The sequence below is a fragment of the Oryzias latipes genome, chromosome 14, assembly GCF_053564925.1.
Source record: "Oryzias latipes strain Hd-rR chromosome 14, Olatipes_Hd-rR_3.1".
In the NCBI taxonomy this organism is placed as follows: domain Eukaryota; kingdom Metazoa; phylum Chordata; class Actinopteri; order Beloniformes; family Adrianichthyidae; genus Oryzias; species Oryzias latipes.
In genome coordinates, this window is record NC_136250.1 from 4,085,650 (window position 1) to 4,102,491 (window position 16,842).

Below are 16,842 nucleotides of genomic sequence, written 5' to 3' on the forward strand. Positions count from 1 at the left end.
GTGTTTTTTTTTTTTAATGACGAACAAGAACATCACATTTTTCAAAATTTATTCAAAACCATTTTTCTGCAGCATTATAGAAAATATACATTTACATAAAAGTTCCTTTTAGTATATAGGTCTAAGTGCTTCCCCAGAGAAAAGTGCATCAGTATTTAAGTGAATGCATCACAAGTTTGGCAAAACAGTTTCATGTTTGGACTGAATTTCCTGTAAACGGTTACATACTGTTCAAATGTTTGTTAAAATCAAGCTGAAAAGAACCAGAGAAACCCCGGTTTCTCAATTTGGATCAATCAAAACCTAATTAAGAGCGATTGGGAGAGCAGCATCTCTCTCTGCTTACATGAAGACCCCCTACAGTGGTTTCCTGAACGTCCCTGGAGGTCGGAGGGGGTCACTGACCCTTCTTGGGATGGTCTGGGATGCTGTGCGTCAGCGGCGTGAGGCTGGTCAGCAGCATGTGCCTCTCGTACTGCTTGGTCTGCTTGAATTTGGCGTCCGTGCCGTGGAGTCTGTCCAGAACGCCAAAAACCCCGTAGCACTGGTTGAACCTGAAAGGAGCAGCTGTTATTTCAGAAACGAACAGGTGGAGCAAAAGGAGCTGTGGGTGGAGCTTAAGGATGGAACAAAAAAAGTTTGAATTTAGTTCAATGTAGTAGCAGATTTCAAAAGTAGCTTTTCTAAAGATCTTTCAGATGTTATTGATTGTTTTCATCCCGTTTTCCAGAGATCTAGACGTTGTGTCCTGAATTTGGACTTGCAGGCTCACTTTAGATGATGGAAGTCATGGAACTCCGGGGAGGGCAGGAAGGGGAGGTGGTAGCCACAGTGGGAGATGGTGGTGCTGATGAGAGCCACACAGTACCACATGCAGGTGGTGGACAGGTGAGAGCCCAGGAGGACCGGCCCGATCATCACGGGCAGCGTGTTGGAGATCTAAGGGGGGGAACGCCCACATTCAGACTCATTCCAAACCTTTGGCCATCGACTGGGGACCTGGGACAGTCGCTTACCACGTGCTCCAGAGGATGAGCGTAGATGGAGATCACGCCGATGGGAGCCGTCCACTCGTGGTGCTGCTTGTGGAAATGCTTGTAGAGGCTGGGGTGGTGGAACAACCTGAGAAATAAAGCATCACATCTGCTACCCTGACAAATTCAAGTATGCGATGAACTCTGCATTTCAAAATAAAAGCCCCCTGCCTGTGCGAGTAGTAAAACAGAATTTCTTCAATGATGGAGAAAACCCCGAGCTCCATCAGACCCCAGTGGAAGGTGGGGAGCTCAGGCCCACAGGGGTTTCCTCTCCAGGTCATCAAGTAGTAAACCCCCACCGCCATGGGCCCCGAGATGAACACGTGGTTGAAGATGACGGTCTTCAGGGCCTGACGCAGCTTCACCGGATCCACCTGCAAGGTGACAGAATAAGGGCACACAAGAAACAAATCTTATTTTTAGGCTCCGCGTGCAGCAGCTAAGAGACGATGCTGATGTTGGACGATAAACTGAGGATTTCTAGTTTTAAAATCTCAGGCTGATGTTTTTTTTCCAACCAGATGTATCTATGACCTTTGGACTCTGGTTACAAACATGATACGCCGTCATCCCCCTGCAGTGTATAGAAAGGAACCTTTGGACATGGTAGTTTGATAATGGTTGCAGATATTTTCACCATCATCAGTAATTTTATGCTTCTTACATTTTCTGGTATGTTGCTTCTGCTTTGCTGGAGGTTGAGAAACAGGCAGAACCGCTGCAGCTCCTAACGCTGTTCTTGTTTGGGGGGGTGGTGTTGGTCCACATGGCTATTAAGGGTGGATGAAGACTGAGTGGGACTTTCTGGTACCTCGTTAAACCAAATTAGGAGAACAGAGAGTGGACAAAAAACACAAGTGGAGTTCCACAAGGCACCGTTTAGGACCCACAGCTGTGAATATGACGTGCAAAAAGTTAACGAGGGGGGAGCTTAGTATTCAATTCAATTTATTTGTATAGCCCAAAATCACAACAACAGTCGTCTCGATGGGCTTCGAAGTAAAACATGAACTCAAAAGGATCATGAATACAAAGAGTTCAATAGGAAAATACTAAAATGAACTAACAAACTGACTAAGTATACTGGCATCCCTGCCCTTAGACCCCCCTTCGCGGTAATCTCGAAGGTATCTCTGCACTTAGTATATTAATACCATTCCAGAATGTGGGACATTTGTTCTGGTTCAGAATGGCAGCAGCTAAAAGGCTGTAGGTCTGCGCTGCCACATAAAATCAAGTCACCTGAGGAAACATAGCAGATCTTTCTAAAAAGCCTCAATGTTTTTCTTCACCACGACAGATAAAGGGTTGGTTGGAGGAAAAAAACGTTGGTTCCATTGGTTTTATGTCATTCTTGCTTTTATTGTTAGTAATCTGTCTACTATTGAATTAATATATTAACTACAGGTTCCCAAAAGAGATTAATTTAAGTAAAACATGTTTAACATCGAATATGCACAAACAATTACATGTGGAGTTCCTCAGGACTTTGTTCTGGGCCCCCTATTTTTTTTTATTTTACACATGCTCCTATTGTTAGTATTCTGACTACAATAAAATTAATTTCATATTTACAGGTGCCCAATAAAATGTAATTAGAATAAACTTGGCTCAACAATGATTATGTTTAACTATTACACAGGGCTTTTTTTCTGGGCCCCATTAATTCATGCCTCCATTTGTAATATCTCCAAGTATAAAAATGTTTGATATATCCTACCATCAATTTGCAAAAGAGACTTTATTAAAGTGCATTTCAGTTTCAGTTATTCAGCTTTAAAAAGTGGTACTGAATGTTCTGCCACTTGATTAAACTTGGGTCAATTTAATGTCAAATTCTATAAATGACCTTTAAGATCCACTTAAGGTCATTTAATTTCAGGTTAGGTGTGTTTTAGAAAAAGATTCAACTTTTTTAAATATTCAGGAGCAATTAAGTTCTACTCCATGGATGAGTCATTTCACTCGTTTTCATTACAGTAAGTTGGGGGAGTTTTGTGGCATAACTTGTAATTAAGTCTTTCCATTAAGGTTTGGCCTTTGAACTTCACTTTCACTTTTATAACTAACACGTGTTGTAGTTCTGGACCCGTTTAAGCCCATCGTACTACTGGACGAGACATTTGAACCACAAATTGAGAGCAGGAAAATGCAGCTTTTTCTTTCCGATTAGTTAGAGTAAACCGTTTTTTTTTTTAACCTAAAGCATCAGAACGTCTAATCCACACATCGATGATCAGCTTCAAGCCTCTGATCATGATGGATCACAGAGGAAGCAAAGGCGCACAGCGACCACATCCTCTCCCAGAAAGCAGTTGGATTAACGATCAATGATTCTGTTTCAGGTCAAGTTTCTCACCAAAACAAACAAGCTTTCGTGTTGACACAAAGCTGACCATCCAGCAGGTTTTACAGCGCCTGAACTCTAAACCGTTTAGTGAAACTAGTTTTTTTTAAGTCGAGGTCCAAACTAAAAAAAAAAAGCAGGACAAACTGTTTTTCTATCGTAAAGCAGACAGTTTTTCCTGATGTTTTTATGCTTCCTGTGTGTGCACCGTGTTCCTGTCTGTAATCTCCAACAGATAACAACTAATGTGATTAATTTTTACCAGGCCTCTTATCTGGAACGTCGGCCTTCGTCTGTTCCACTGCAACCACGTCAGTATTTCAAACACGGCGGACTTTGCTCTGAGAGATCTGGACTCATCAGAACCTCCTGCTGATGTACACAAGTTTTTAACACAACTGACTCTAACAAAGATAAGATTTCTGAACGGAAGTGTATCTGCTTTCATCTTAAGAAAATGTCAAAGTGTGTTAAAGACTTAGATTTTGAACTCAAACGGGACAAATTCTGGATATGATTTCGAGGAGTCAGTGGGGCTCAGCTTACCGGCTCATTCTTGTTCATCTGGATCCGGTAGCGAGTGATGAAGGACAGTTTTCCGGTGGTGTCCACCAACAGCAGCAGACCGTTTGAAACCCAGAACGCCACGGTGGGGGCAAACATCGTCCCTGTCCAGGAAAATGTGAACATTGGTTCATGCAGGACATCTGGGTTCCACAGACATTTCCGTCATTACATTGATTCTTTAACAGGAACGTTTTAGTTCGATCATATCTATGATTGTTTCACACTTTTTAAAGTACATCTAAATACAAGCTGTACAAATGTTTGTGTTAGAGTTATATAATTATCATTTGCTTGCACACTATAATCTCCATAATATGATTGTCTCATTTCTATCTTTTCAGTAAGAAAACAATGACTTGAAAAGTTCTGATTATACAAGAATATGATGTTCCTGTTGTTTCTGATTAAATGACCCACATTCATGTCTGCAACCTTCAGTTTTCAATAAAAGAAGGCTTCATGCACTAGGATGGCAGAACTCCTCTGTGACAGTTTGCGCTGTCACAGACCGATTCTCCTTCTGCAGAAGTCTAGCAAAAATTCTCATGTCCTGTGTGGTTCTTCTCTTTATTAAGGAAAAAGTCAAAACCCTGACAGTTTGTACAACTGTGTTTTGTGAGCCGCCGCCAACTTGAGCCTCTCCTTCCGCCTCAAATTTTTTCATACTCTCACTTTTGGTAGCAACAGCCTTCAAACAGATTTTGCAGTTTGTTGCTTCCAGTCTGAAGTTGCAAAACGGAGCCAGTTCCATAGATCGACACTGTTCCTTTCATGGGAAAAAGCTCCTCTTTGCCATTTTCATATTTGTACATTCCAAGAGACCTTCCTCAAAACAATGGAAGGTCAAGAAACCCAACAAATCCAGATTTTACCAAAAATTTAAATAGAAATTTGAAATAATCAATCAAATCGATTTATTGCCCAGCCCTACATTTTAGTCTAAAATTTAGTTGTAAAACCAATTTTTTTATATTTCTCCACATAACTACACCTGCCACAAATACAGTGGGGTAAAAAAGTATTTAGTCACCCACCAAATTGTTCAAGTTAAAAAAATGAGAGAGGTCTGCAATTTTCATTCCAAATATCCAGTTTTTCTAGATAAATGGTGTAAAAGGAAGAAAAAAAACCCTCTGGAGCTTAATACTCAAATCAGCCGTGGTGCAGCGATAGGGCGGTTGCCCTCTTATTAGAAGATTGCAAGTTCAACTCCCTCCAAAGATTGTCTATGGGGTTGAGGTCTGGAGACTGACTGGGCCTCTCCAGGACCTTGAAATGCTTCTTATGAAGCCACTCCTGTTTCACCCTGGCAGTGTGTTTGAGATCGTTGGCATGCTGACAAGCCCCGTTTCATCTCAATGCCCTTTGCTGATGGAAGGAGGTTTTCACTCAAAATATGATGATACACTGCCCCATTCATTCTTTCCTTTACATGGATCAGTCGTCCTGGTCCCTTTGCTGAAAAACAGCCCCAAAGCATGATGTTTCCACCCCCATGCTTCACAGTAGGTCTGGTGTTCTTTGGATGCAACTCAGCATTCTGTCTCCTCCAAACAGTAGAGTTCTTCCCAAAAAGTTCTATTTTGGTTTCATCTGACCACAGGACATTCTCCCAATCCTCTTCTGGATCATCCAAATGCTCTCTAGCAGACTTTAGACTGGCATGCACATGTACTGGCTTTAGCAGGGGGACACGTCTGGCCCTGCAGGGTTTGAGTCCCTGGTGGTGTAGTGTGTTACTGATGGTAGCCTTTGTTACTTTGGTCCCAGCTCTCTGCAGGTCCTTCACTAGGTCCCCCGTCTGGTTCTGGGATTTTTGTTCACCGTTCTTGTGATCATTGTGACCCCATGGGGTGAGAACTTAGGGGGAGCCCCAGATGGAGGGAGATTCTCAGTGGTCTTGCATGTCTTCCATTTCCTAATAATTGCTCCCACAGTTGATTTCTTCACCTCAAGCTGCTTTCGTGTTGCAGATTCAGTCTTCCAGCCTGGTGCAGGTCAACATTTTGGTCTCTGGTGTCCTTAGACAGCTCTTTGGTCTAGGCTATAGTGGAGTTTGGAGTGTGACTGTTTGAGGTTGTGGACAGGTGTATTTTATATAAATAACCAGTTTAAACAGGTGTCATTAATACAGGTAACAGGTGGAGGACAGAGGATCCTCTACAGAAGAAGTTACAGGTCTGTGAGAGACAGAAATCTTGCTTGTTTTTAGGTGAACAAATACTTATTTTCCACCATGATTTACAAATAAAGTCTCTTCATCCCTTCTGCTATCCTAGACACTTTACCGTTGGGAGTTGGGTCATCTAGACCCACTAGACAGTGCTCTGAACCTTTTTTCTTCAATGATTTGTGATCTTCACTGGTGTCCATGGATTACATGTAATCTTTCCACCTTTCTCCACCTTTGTCATGGTAGGGAGAACACGTCAATGTAAGGGTGGGGTCATCAAAGATAGCACAAGGGTTAACTGTCATCAAAACATCAAGACTCTGCTGCGCCTTCTGGGAAAAAGTCATGCGTGTCCACTTCACAAACACGTGAGCCGAGTTTCTGTTACGTCTCCACATTCCTGACAGAGCTGTGTGAATCTATGAAAGCCCTTTCCCGTGTCAAGGGGCAATTGTCTTTTCTCAGCTGACAGACGATCGCTGAGTTCCTCTGCAGATCGAGATTCATTGGGATTTTTCAGAAGAACAGATTTATTTCTTACCCATGAAGAACAAAGCAGCTTCATGACCTTCAAAGGCCAAGTACAACTTAGTCCATAGGTTCTGCCAGAAGTCTCCTGACGCTCCCCAGAATTTCTGAAGGTGCCTGCAGGAAGAAAGTGATCAGGCTTCAGTCATGAACTCACTTTCCTTACTGATAAACATTTTGGTTTTTTTTAACCTTGCACGAAATAAAAACAAAAAATCTCTAGAAACATGTTCTGCTCTAGTCCTGCTGAGTGTTGGGTCACATCACTGCGTTTATTTCATTTTAAAGTCCCACTCTGATCTTCTTTTGATCAATTGCAAAAGTGTTTCCAGACATCTTTTTTAATTATGATTATGCCGTTTTTAGGCAAAATCAAAAACCTTTTACTAGGGCAGGGGTCGGGAACCTATGGCTCGCGAGCCATATATGGCTCTTTTGATGGTCACATGTGGCTCGCAGACAAATCTTTAATTCAAATTTTTTTTCTTCATTAGACCAGTCCTTCTCGTGCGCGATGCGATGGCAGAGGCGCGCAGTAGTAGCGGTGCTTAGAGAGACAAATCTGCGCCAGCACTAGTATAAGTTTAAAATTGTCTATTAATTCACAGAGTTTGTACCACCCGGAAACCTGTGAATTGCCGTGCGTAAAACTGCGCGCTCCCGTCTCTGAGAAAGAGCGCGCAGTTGCGGGGACGGGATGTGTGAGGGAGAAAGCAGAGGGGGGGGCTGAGGTGTTGTGGGGACCGGCAGCAGGTGAATCGCGCAGGGATTGTAAATAGGTAAAACCCACTGCCTGTCACTCACTGCAGCGTGTGAATGTGTGTTTGGCTCCAGGTCCGCATGTGAGCAGTCTGTCTCACATCTACAAAACATTCATACCAACCTAAGATCACGTTTAAAGTCTCAACGCCTGCATGAAGCAGAAACTCACCACGTAAACCAGACTAGACCATCAGCAAAACTACCACGAGAAATACTCATCATTTATTAGAAACAGCATAACAATGTTATTAAAAAGAATCCACAGACTTATTGTACTTTAAAAATGTTGAAATTACATCAAATGCACACATTCACTTGTATTTTAGTTTTAAACATATTGTCGCGGACTGAGTTGGATGGCTGTTGGGCCGCGTTAAAAGTTCTGGAGTTCATGGAACGCATCGATCATGCAGAGATCTGATTGGCCCTCAGTTCTGTCGCTCAGCCTGTTGTTAGGTAGTTTGGACCAATGGGGTTCAGCTATGGGCCGAATAAGGGAAAGGGGAGGGCTGCAGCGGGAGCAGGGGAATATAAAGTTGGGAGACGCGCTCTCGTCTCGTCTCGGCGGGAGAGATTCAGGAGCTGCTGAATTAATTGTACGGCGTTTGTTGTGGTCTGCAGTAACCAGAATTAAGAACCTTAAAAGAGGTTAAGTCTCCGTGCCTCAGTGTGGGAAAGGGACACTACATTATTGTATGGCTCTTTCGAAATTACATTTCAAAATATGTGGCGTTTATGGCTCTCTTGGCCAAAAAGGTTCCCGACCCCTGTACTAGGGCATCGTTTCTGCAGAGCAGCAGTTGGAAATTCACCTCCAAGTTGTGCTTGAGCCCCGTCCAGCATATTTTCTACATAATACATATAATCTTTATCAAACGGCATTTTTTCATCTGCTCCTGATTTATGATTTGAATAAAAAATACTCAGAAATGCATTTTTAATCATGATGGTCTTATGTTCTCCATCATCAAAAAAAGCCACAAGAACATGTTAAAAACAGCAAACCCAGCATTTTCATCAGAGTGGGTCTTTAAGCCACGTTCCACCGCGTTCTAAAGAGCACCTGGAGGAAAATCTGCATGAATCAGGAACAGAAGTTCATGCAGACTTCATTTAGTCTGAATTGTTGTCTTTTAGTTTGCTGTGTTGTGTCTGAACTGGTTCCACGTCGTTTTGTTTAGAAACAGAGAAGAAGCTTTGCTTGGTTTCAAAGAGCCTGTTCAGTCTTTACAGCCTGAAGAGGCCGCTGCTGCAGTGCGGACATCCCACCAGGTCACGGAGTTGCCGAATGCAGCCAAGAACAAGATTCCGGATCCGATGACGACGGCGGCCTTTTTCACGGAGTCCCACAGGCCTCCAGAAGCTTCCTGAGCAGAAGAAAAGAGTGTGAAGAGGATGCTGAGCTGTTTCCAGGTAAAAGGAGTTTTCAGAGGCTTTTGCTGGGAGTCTGTCGTTACCAAACCAGGTGCAGACATTTAAAAAAGAACAAATGACTTATGGCTGCCGGTGATTTATACTGGGACTGGTTAAATTCAACTTCTAGTGAACTTAAAGTATTTTTTGATTCCATCAATCTCACTCAGTTAGTGACTCTACCCACCAGGCCAGAAAAGTTCACATTAACTGATCTGGTTTTAACAAACATGCCGCATACATTTTCTTTGCTTGGTGTCTTCTGTAATGATTTAAGTGATCATTGTGTTGTTGCTGTTTGCAGAAACACTAAAATTCCTAAATGTAAACCACGTATAGTTTGTAAGAGGAATCTTAAACATTTTAGTGAGCAAGCTTTTCATCATGGTTTGTCATTAGTTAAATGGGAAAATATTGCTCTACTGCCAGACGTAGGGCTGTAATAGAGCATGGGACAAGGCAAAGACAAACTGATTCGTCCACTGATTGGTCTGTGTTTGAACAGCTTAGACATAAGTGTACTTCTGTCATAAAAAAGGCCAAATCTGAATATTTTTTGCCTGTCAATACTGAGAACCTTAATAACCCACAGAACTTCTGGAATGTGATCAAGTTTCTCTCTGTGACTAATATGAATCAAGGAATTCCTACTTGTGTTGTTAAAGATTCAGTCGTTGATGATAAAACTGAAGTCCTGAATTGCTTTGATGAGCATTTTTTATCATCAGGTTCCTTGTTTGATTCTGCAGGAAAGTCCTCAACAAACCCTTGCACAGAATCCCCCATGTTTTCTGGGGACCCATTCAACTTTGTACCTTTTACTGTGCATGAAGTGCATAAAGCCTTAAAGGCATTTATTGGATCACAGAAAACCTCCTGGGCAAGACTTAACGGAGCCTTACTTATTTAAACTGGCAGCAGATTTTACTGCAGAACCACTCACAATTCTCTTTAATCTTTCAATCAAAACTAAAGAAATTCCATCAGTTTGGAAATCAGCTTTTGTTTTCCCTTTATCGAAAGGAGGGGATCCATCCGTGACTAACTATAGGCCAATATCACATTTATGTGTTTTATCCTAAATTCTGAATCTTTAGTCTGTGACCAGTTGAAAGAATTCCTTTACTCGAATAACATTCTTTCTTGCAATCGGGTTTTTAAAAAAAAGCACAGTACCAACACGCTACTATTAATTAAGGTGATAAATGACATTATTGTGGCACTTGATCAAGAACTGTACTGTGCATCACTTTTTACAGATTTGTCAAAAGCTTTTGACACCGTTGACCATGCTGTTTTAAAAAGCAGATCACTCAGCCTTGGATTGTCAGAGCATGCAGTTGCGTGGTTCTCAAATACCTGAATAACAGGACCCAATACATTAAACAAGAAGGTCTCTGTTCTAAGTTTGTTACTATCCACAGGGGGGTGCCACAGGGCTCAGTTCTGGGCCCCCTACTATTTATGTTGCACATTAATAACTTGGGTGATAATGTCTCTGACGCTAATCTACATCTTTATGCTGATGACAAAGTTATTTACTGTTACTCTTCTCAGGCCATTGAAACCTTGCAGAAAGCTTTTAATGCGGTACAGCACTCACTTATTCAGTTAAAATTGGTTCTCAATGCTGACAGAACAAAACTAATGTTGTTTTCAAACTCAAAGAAGGTCCCTGAAACAATTCCTATGGTGTCCACCTTGGATGGAAATGTTATAGAGGTGGTTCATGAGTACAAGTACCTTGGTGTCTGGATTGATGACTCCCTCACCTTTAAACCTCACATAGAAAAACTAGTAAAAAAAACCTGAAACTTAAACTTGGCTTTTTCTTCCATAATAAGTTGTGTTTTTCTTTTGAAGTAAAAAAGCGTCTTGTCGCTGCAACTTTTTTTTATCTGCGCTGGATTATGGTGATATTCTGTATATGAATGCCTCATCTTCATGTCTCAAAAAGGTTGACACCATGTATCATGACACCATGTTCCGTGAGGTTCATCATCCTCTAGACCAGTGTTTTTCAACCTTTTCTGGGCCACGGCACACTTTAACCTTAAAAAAATCCCGCAGCACACCAGCATCAAAAATTAAAAAAAAGGAGAAACTCATAGTCTGTATTGATCCACAGCCCCTCCGCAATCTCACATGCATTTTTGAGAAAATTGTTGCAGAAAAAGCTGGAAACTGCAGCTGTTTTTTTTCTAAAAGATGCAATAAAAGATAAGTTAGAAGATTTAAAAACAGTTTGATGTGTGTTCGTTGGTTTCAAGACGTTTAACAACAGATCTCCGTATGCGCTGTCACGCTCACAACCCAATGCATCATGGGAGATGTAGTGCATGTAACGGCCGGAGATCGTTTTTCGGAGCTTCATTGTTTTGTTCACTTGTTCCACGGTCTGATACCGGATTCTGTGGAAAGCAACAGCGCAGAAGACGAGCTTTAGCTGCTATTTTTTTTAGAACTGAGCGACTTTACGAGCTAAATCGGGACAAGGAAGTGAAGACTTTAACCACTTCTGATTGGTCAGACTGATGACATGTGATTAAGCCCCTCAAGAATGATTGGTGGAGACAGTTAAAGGGACGGGACGTTTCCAAAATACAGCCGAAGGTGCAGCTGAATCGCGGTACCTTATCAAAATGTCTTTAATAAAATAAAATAAACGCAAAGAAAAAGTATTTTATGATCTTTTATATTCCTAACTCCTCAGTGTTTTATCAGGGGCTGTTTGGATGAACAGAGAGCTGAAATCCTGGAGATGGGAAATGTTTTTAGATCAGTTATGAGGGCAATTTCCCAGGGCACACTTGACCATCTCTCACGGCACACTAGTGTGCCGCAGCACACTGGTTGAAAAACACTGATCTATAGATCCATGACGCATCATTGTGACCTGTATACAAGAGTACAATGGCGGTCTCTGGCCACTAGGACATTGGTACACTTTTATTTACAAGGCCTTGCTTGGATTACTGCCTCCCTACATTTGTTCTTTAATCACAAGAAGTGTGGAATCTTATTACTCCTTAAGATCTCAAGACCAGGTGTTGCTTTCTGTTCCATTTGCTGCACAGAGCTCTGCTCCTTTTCCTTGGAATAGGCTGCAGAAAGACTGGAAACTAACTGAACTGGTATCTTTATATGTTTTTAAGAACCAGCTCAAAGCAGTAAAATGCAACTGCTTTTTATGACGTATGTGGTTTTAATGATGTTTGTCTTCATGTCTTTTTTTATTGAAATGTGATGCCTGTTGGCCAGGACTCCCTTGGAAAAGAGGTTTTTAATCTCAATGGGACTTTCCTGGTTGAATAAAGGTTAAATAAAAATAAAAAATCAGCTTCATGATAACAGCAGAACTGACTCTTCAGGCCACCTTTATTTATTTATTTTATTTTTAACACTTTAAGTTTCAATTTGCTTTGATACCAAAATGACAACAATTATAATATAAAAGCCAATCATTGGGAAAAGTAAATCAGCTCATTCTGAAGGAATTAAATCCTGGGATTGATGTCAAATTCCAACATGCCCCCCCCCCACCCCGCTCAGGCATTCGCCCTCACTACCTTCAACGGTAACCATAGCAACAACTCACCACAAATGTCAGATCGCTCTCCTTCATTTAGAGCGTACAGCATCCCAGATTCTGACGCTTTGCTATGTAGAATTCTGCAACAACAACCTCTCTCACGTCTGTCCGTGTCACAGCTCACCTTTACCTGTTCAACAGGCACATGCGCAGCTGCTTATGTCAGCAAACTAGCCGACGAGCCTGTTGCAGCTGTGGGAGGAGCAAAACCAAACCCAGCAACCATCAATTAAAAGCTGTATTTCCAGCTTTTGTTCGTGTCACTGCAGCGTTCAGTGTTTTCCCTAAAGTACTTTGATAAGATCCACTGACATCTGAACATGTTTGAAGAAATGTTCAATGTTAAGCAGACCTGGAAATTTAAAAATATTAAAGAAAATAGAAGAAATCACATGCATAAACAGAAATGTTCACATAGATAAGCATCCATAGGGGATAATGAGTTAGCAACTTGTGGTGAGACTGATTGACTAGCGACCTGCAGGGCTGCTAACATGTGAGCTGGGAAAAACCTGTGCAGCTGCTGCTGCAGACTGACCTGTCTGCGCATGCTCGCCGCCTTCCTCTCAGCTGCTCCCTTATCTGGAAACAAACACATCATTTTATCTAGATTTTTCCATAATTAATGCAAATGTTTGTTACAAGAGAGGAACAAAAAAAGATGCACATTTGGGTGTATAAAGAAAGCTGTACTTAAGTATTTTATGTTGGGCTAAATTGCTAAAAAAAGAGAATTTTTGCACAAATATGAAAATAATTTAAAAAAGACAGTGTCCTTTATCATTGCAGAGTACAAAGTTCATCAAATGTTGGTAAATGAAAAGACTGTATGTCGCAGGATTATGTATAATCTCATTATCTTGTGAGCTTTGAGTCAAATTCTTGGAAATATTATGGTGCCAGAATTATGTCTTACTTTCTTTCTGATCTTTTTAACAATGAGTAACATCAAAATAATTTAAATATTTATTGATATTAGTGCACCCTCTGGATGTGTGAAACCTCAAAACGAACACCAACAAAAAATTTTAAAGCAAAAAAGTCCACACGTTTCCACTGAAGGGAAAAAACAAAACTAGGAAATATCAACTTTTAAAAATATTTTTTTAACATTTAGCTTTTTCTCACCAGAATTAAAACTTGAACTCTATCGGTTCCTAAAAGATTTATGAGATACTCATCCATTTTTACAAAAAGTAATACAAAAGAATTCTGCAAATAAAGCAGAACCAGTTTAATTTGCAGCGATTGCCCCATTATTTTCTGCTGTGGATTCATCGTTTAGCTTACTGAATATTTTCTATCACTAATTAAACTCCTTAATAACTTTGTCCAGGATATCAAACGGCTCAGAATGTCATTTTCAGCGACTGCACTGGAAAAACTGATTTATCATCATTTAACCTCCCATTTGGACTGAACACATGAGGTCTGTGAGGTTTAGTTCACTTCTCTCCTAAATGGGATTTAAACAAAAATCCAGCAAAACAGAAGTTAAATGTGAAAGGAAATGTGTTTTTTGTAATGTGAGAGAGACATTGATCTGCAAATTCACAGGAATCTGCAAATAACTTAACTAACAGCCAACATATATGGTAATTATTCTTTTACATGCTCCTTTTAACTTTGTAATAAAAAATAAGCTTAAACTGCACAAAGTTCAGTCATTTCTGCCCACTTCATGACAGGAGGTCACATATAGATATGCAAACCTTGTATCTCCAAGTAAACATAGATTAGAATAAAAATTTAAAGTTTTTAAGACTTTGTCAAAAAATGCAAGATCTGTTGCTTAAATCCATGACCAGATTTTATTTTTCTATGCGAGAAAGTCGGATTCTTTTGTAGATTTGTTTTCCTTCAATTTAAATAAATACAACAAGGGAAAAATTAATTTGGAACAAAAACTTAACAAGAAAAAAAAACATTTTTAGTTCTAAATAATTGACTTATATGGGAAAATGGAAACAATTAAATTTTATTAGAAGACAGAAAGCTACAAAAACATATTAATCCTTTAAGGCCAGCAAACTTTATATTTAACTCCACTGTTTGTAACCGTATAACCTCTGCGTGCAAAAATGTTGAAATAAATACAATGAAACACTATAAAAAGTTAACAACATAATTTATTCCTTTATTATATAATTATTACGATGTGTTTTGAATTGGCTCCAACAACAGTAAGACCCCGGATAATTAATAAGGAGAGACCACGGAATGTTTTGCTCCTCACAGTCAGAGACAACCCGGAAGGTTTATCTGGACGCACTGACCCTCATTCTCTTCTTTTTTCTTCGCGATGTCGGCAAATGAAGCTCAAAGTAAAAACGGACGCAGAAACTCACCGCTCGCTGTCGCGTCCTCCGGCATGTTTGCTGCCTTGTTGCTGCGCCTGGCCTGCAGGTGCGCCACAAAAGCAGAGTATTTACACCTGCTGACGACTTCTGATTGGCTGGCTGCGGGTCAGCTGACTCACGCCTTAAATGGACGCCTTTTTTTAAGTCCACGTGATCTATCCAGGTGAAAGTTTAAACTCAGCACGGTGGTTGGACCGTAGCGCTGCGCGAGGTTGCTGACAAAAACAACGGTTTTCTTATATTCTAAAAAAAAAACACACACTTTAGTAATAATGACGAATAATTAGCAGAACTATAACATTTTGCTCCGAGTCCCCCATGAATATCAATGATGCCGTTTTGTAAAAACAACAATAAATCAGTGATTCTCAATCTTTTTCCAGCAACATGGAGGTGTTCATTGTGATTTATGGTTTTAGATAAGTCTCCTCTAAACAGCAAACCTCAGCTTTTAACAACCGGACCTTTAAGAGGGTTCAAATAAAAGTGGAAAGAGGATAAGAAGCAGACACAAAAAATCTCTTAAATGTGAAAAAATAAAATAGAATAGAAACAATTTTAAAGTGTGTGTGTGTGTGTGTGTGTGTGTGTGTGTGTGTGGTCCTGCTCTTTGCCATTTGTGATACTTGAAGTTACTTACTTAAAAAATATGTTATTTCAGAAGTTTCTATTGAATTGTTTTGTAAAACAACAAACAACAACTGTGTTATGACTTTATGGTGAATAACTACTACAGATAAGAAAATGAACAAACTATTAACTATTGTTGGAGTTCTCAAAGTAGCAGTGGAAGCCTGAATATGCTGTAAAATATAAAACATCATTTATCAACTATCATTAAAAATGGAAAAATGCTTAGGTAGAAGTTTTTTTTATTAATTAACATGTAAAGAATCTCCAGGGGTGCATGGATCTCATCTTCAGAATTTCTGCAATACACTAAATTCACAAAACAATAAGACACCGGGATCATTTTGCTGTTGACAAACTTCCTTAATAATATTAAGTCGATTAAGTCAGTGGGCGACCTAATCAACCTCTGGATCCACTCATACTGTTGCTCTCCTGCCCCAGAAGGATAAACTATTTATTTAACAAAGAGGAATCACATCTAGAATTTGCATTTCCATTGTATTTGCCTGGTGACTTTTCAGTCTGCAAATCTCTGCTGACAGCACACATTAGGTTAAATAAACAGCTCAATTCTGCCCTCTGGTGGAAGCAGCTTTCATTACATCAAGTTTAGGGAAAGTTTCTAAAAAATGGCAGCACAGAACCTTAAAGTTGGGTCATTCTAGATGTTTTTGTATCACAAGTCCTCATTTTTATGGATGCATTTAGATTTAAAACTTGAATTGAATCGTCTTTCATGACAGAAAAACACTGCTTGTATTCCTTTATGTGTTTTTGGGCTTTAGGTAAAACATAATATAGATGATTTCGATATTTAATAGTCCTAATGTGTTGGCATTTCCAGTGGCATCTATCAACTGCTGTCTTTGTGATCGAAGAAAATGACAGTGAATGGAATTTTCTTCTCAGTAAGCGTGTAATAATCTACCTGCATGCTATTTGAGACATTTTTGTCATTTGTGAACAAGAATTTTAATTGATTTTTGTTTCTTTACTTAAAGTATGGAAGGCATAAATAATAAATATATGGAAGGCAAAAGAGGACAATTTTTTTCGTCTCATCAGCCTCGTCATAGGAGCTTATGAGTTCAATATGTCTGCAAAACACTTTAAGACTGTGTAATGTGTTCAACATGTACCTTTTTTTGTTACATTTGAAGATAAACGTAAGTGTGGGAGTTAGGAACTTTTCCAGGAGTTCATAGGAGGAACACGTGAGAAATCGTACGCTTGTCTACTTTCAGTGAAGTTTTTTTAAATCAATATAAAGAAAAAGACAGGATAAAATGAATACAGACCTCTGATCAAATTGGTGACAAAAAACAACCTATAGTTACTTTTGTAACTATAAAGTAAAAAAACTGAAAACATCAAACCATTGTCAAGGTTATTTCTGGAGACACAACAGACACAACAGACACAACAGTACG

The 16,842-nt window shown here is 40.0% G+C and overlaps 1 protein-coding gene across 1 annotated transcript; it reads right to left on the reverse strand.

The window, feature by feature from the left end:
• Positions 1 to 32: 32 nt before the first annotated feature.
• Positions 33 to 14,902, reverse strand: faxdc2 (fatty acid hydroxylase domain containing 2). Its single transcript, XM_004076047.5, has 9 exons — positions 14,768 to 14,902; positions 12,958 to 13,001; positions 8,684 to 8,781; positions 6,666 to 6,769; positions 3,931 to 4,052; positions 1,206 to 1,411; positions 1,017 to 1,122; positions 773 to 939; positions 33 to 554 (listed from the first exon to the last, which is right to left on the reverse strand). The coding sequence occupies exons 1-9, from the start codon at positions 14,790 to 14,792 to the stop codon at positions 398 to 400; spliced, it is 1,029 nt and encodes a 342-aa protein (XP_004076095.1). The 5' UTR covers positions 14,793 to 14,902; the 3' UTR covers positions 33 to 397.
• Between the last annotated feature and the right edge of the window lie 1,940 nt (positions 14,903 to 16,842).

Excerpts from the sequence above, each read along its gene's own strand:
- faxdc2 (XM_004076047.5), bottom strand. The coding sequence starts at position 14,792 with ATGCCGGAGGACGCGACAGCGAGCG. Across the intron at positions 6,770-8,683 it reads TTCGGCAACTCCGTGACCTG|GCACCTTCAGAAATTCTGGG; the intron begins GTGGGATGTCCG and ends TTCTTCCTGCAG. Across the intron at positions 1,123-1,205 it reads CTGTTTTACTACTCGCACAG|GTTGTTCCACCACCCCAGCC; the intron begins GCAGGGGGCTTT and ends TTTATTTCTCAG.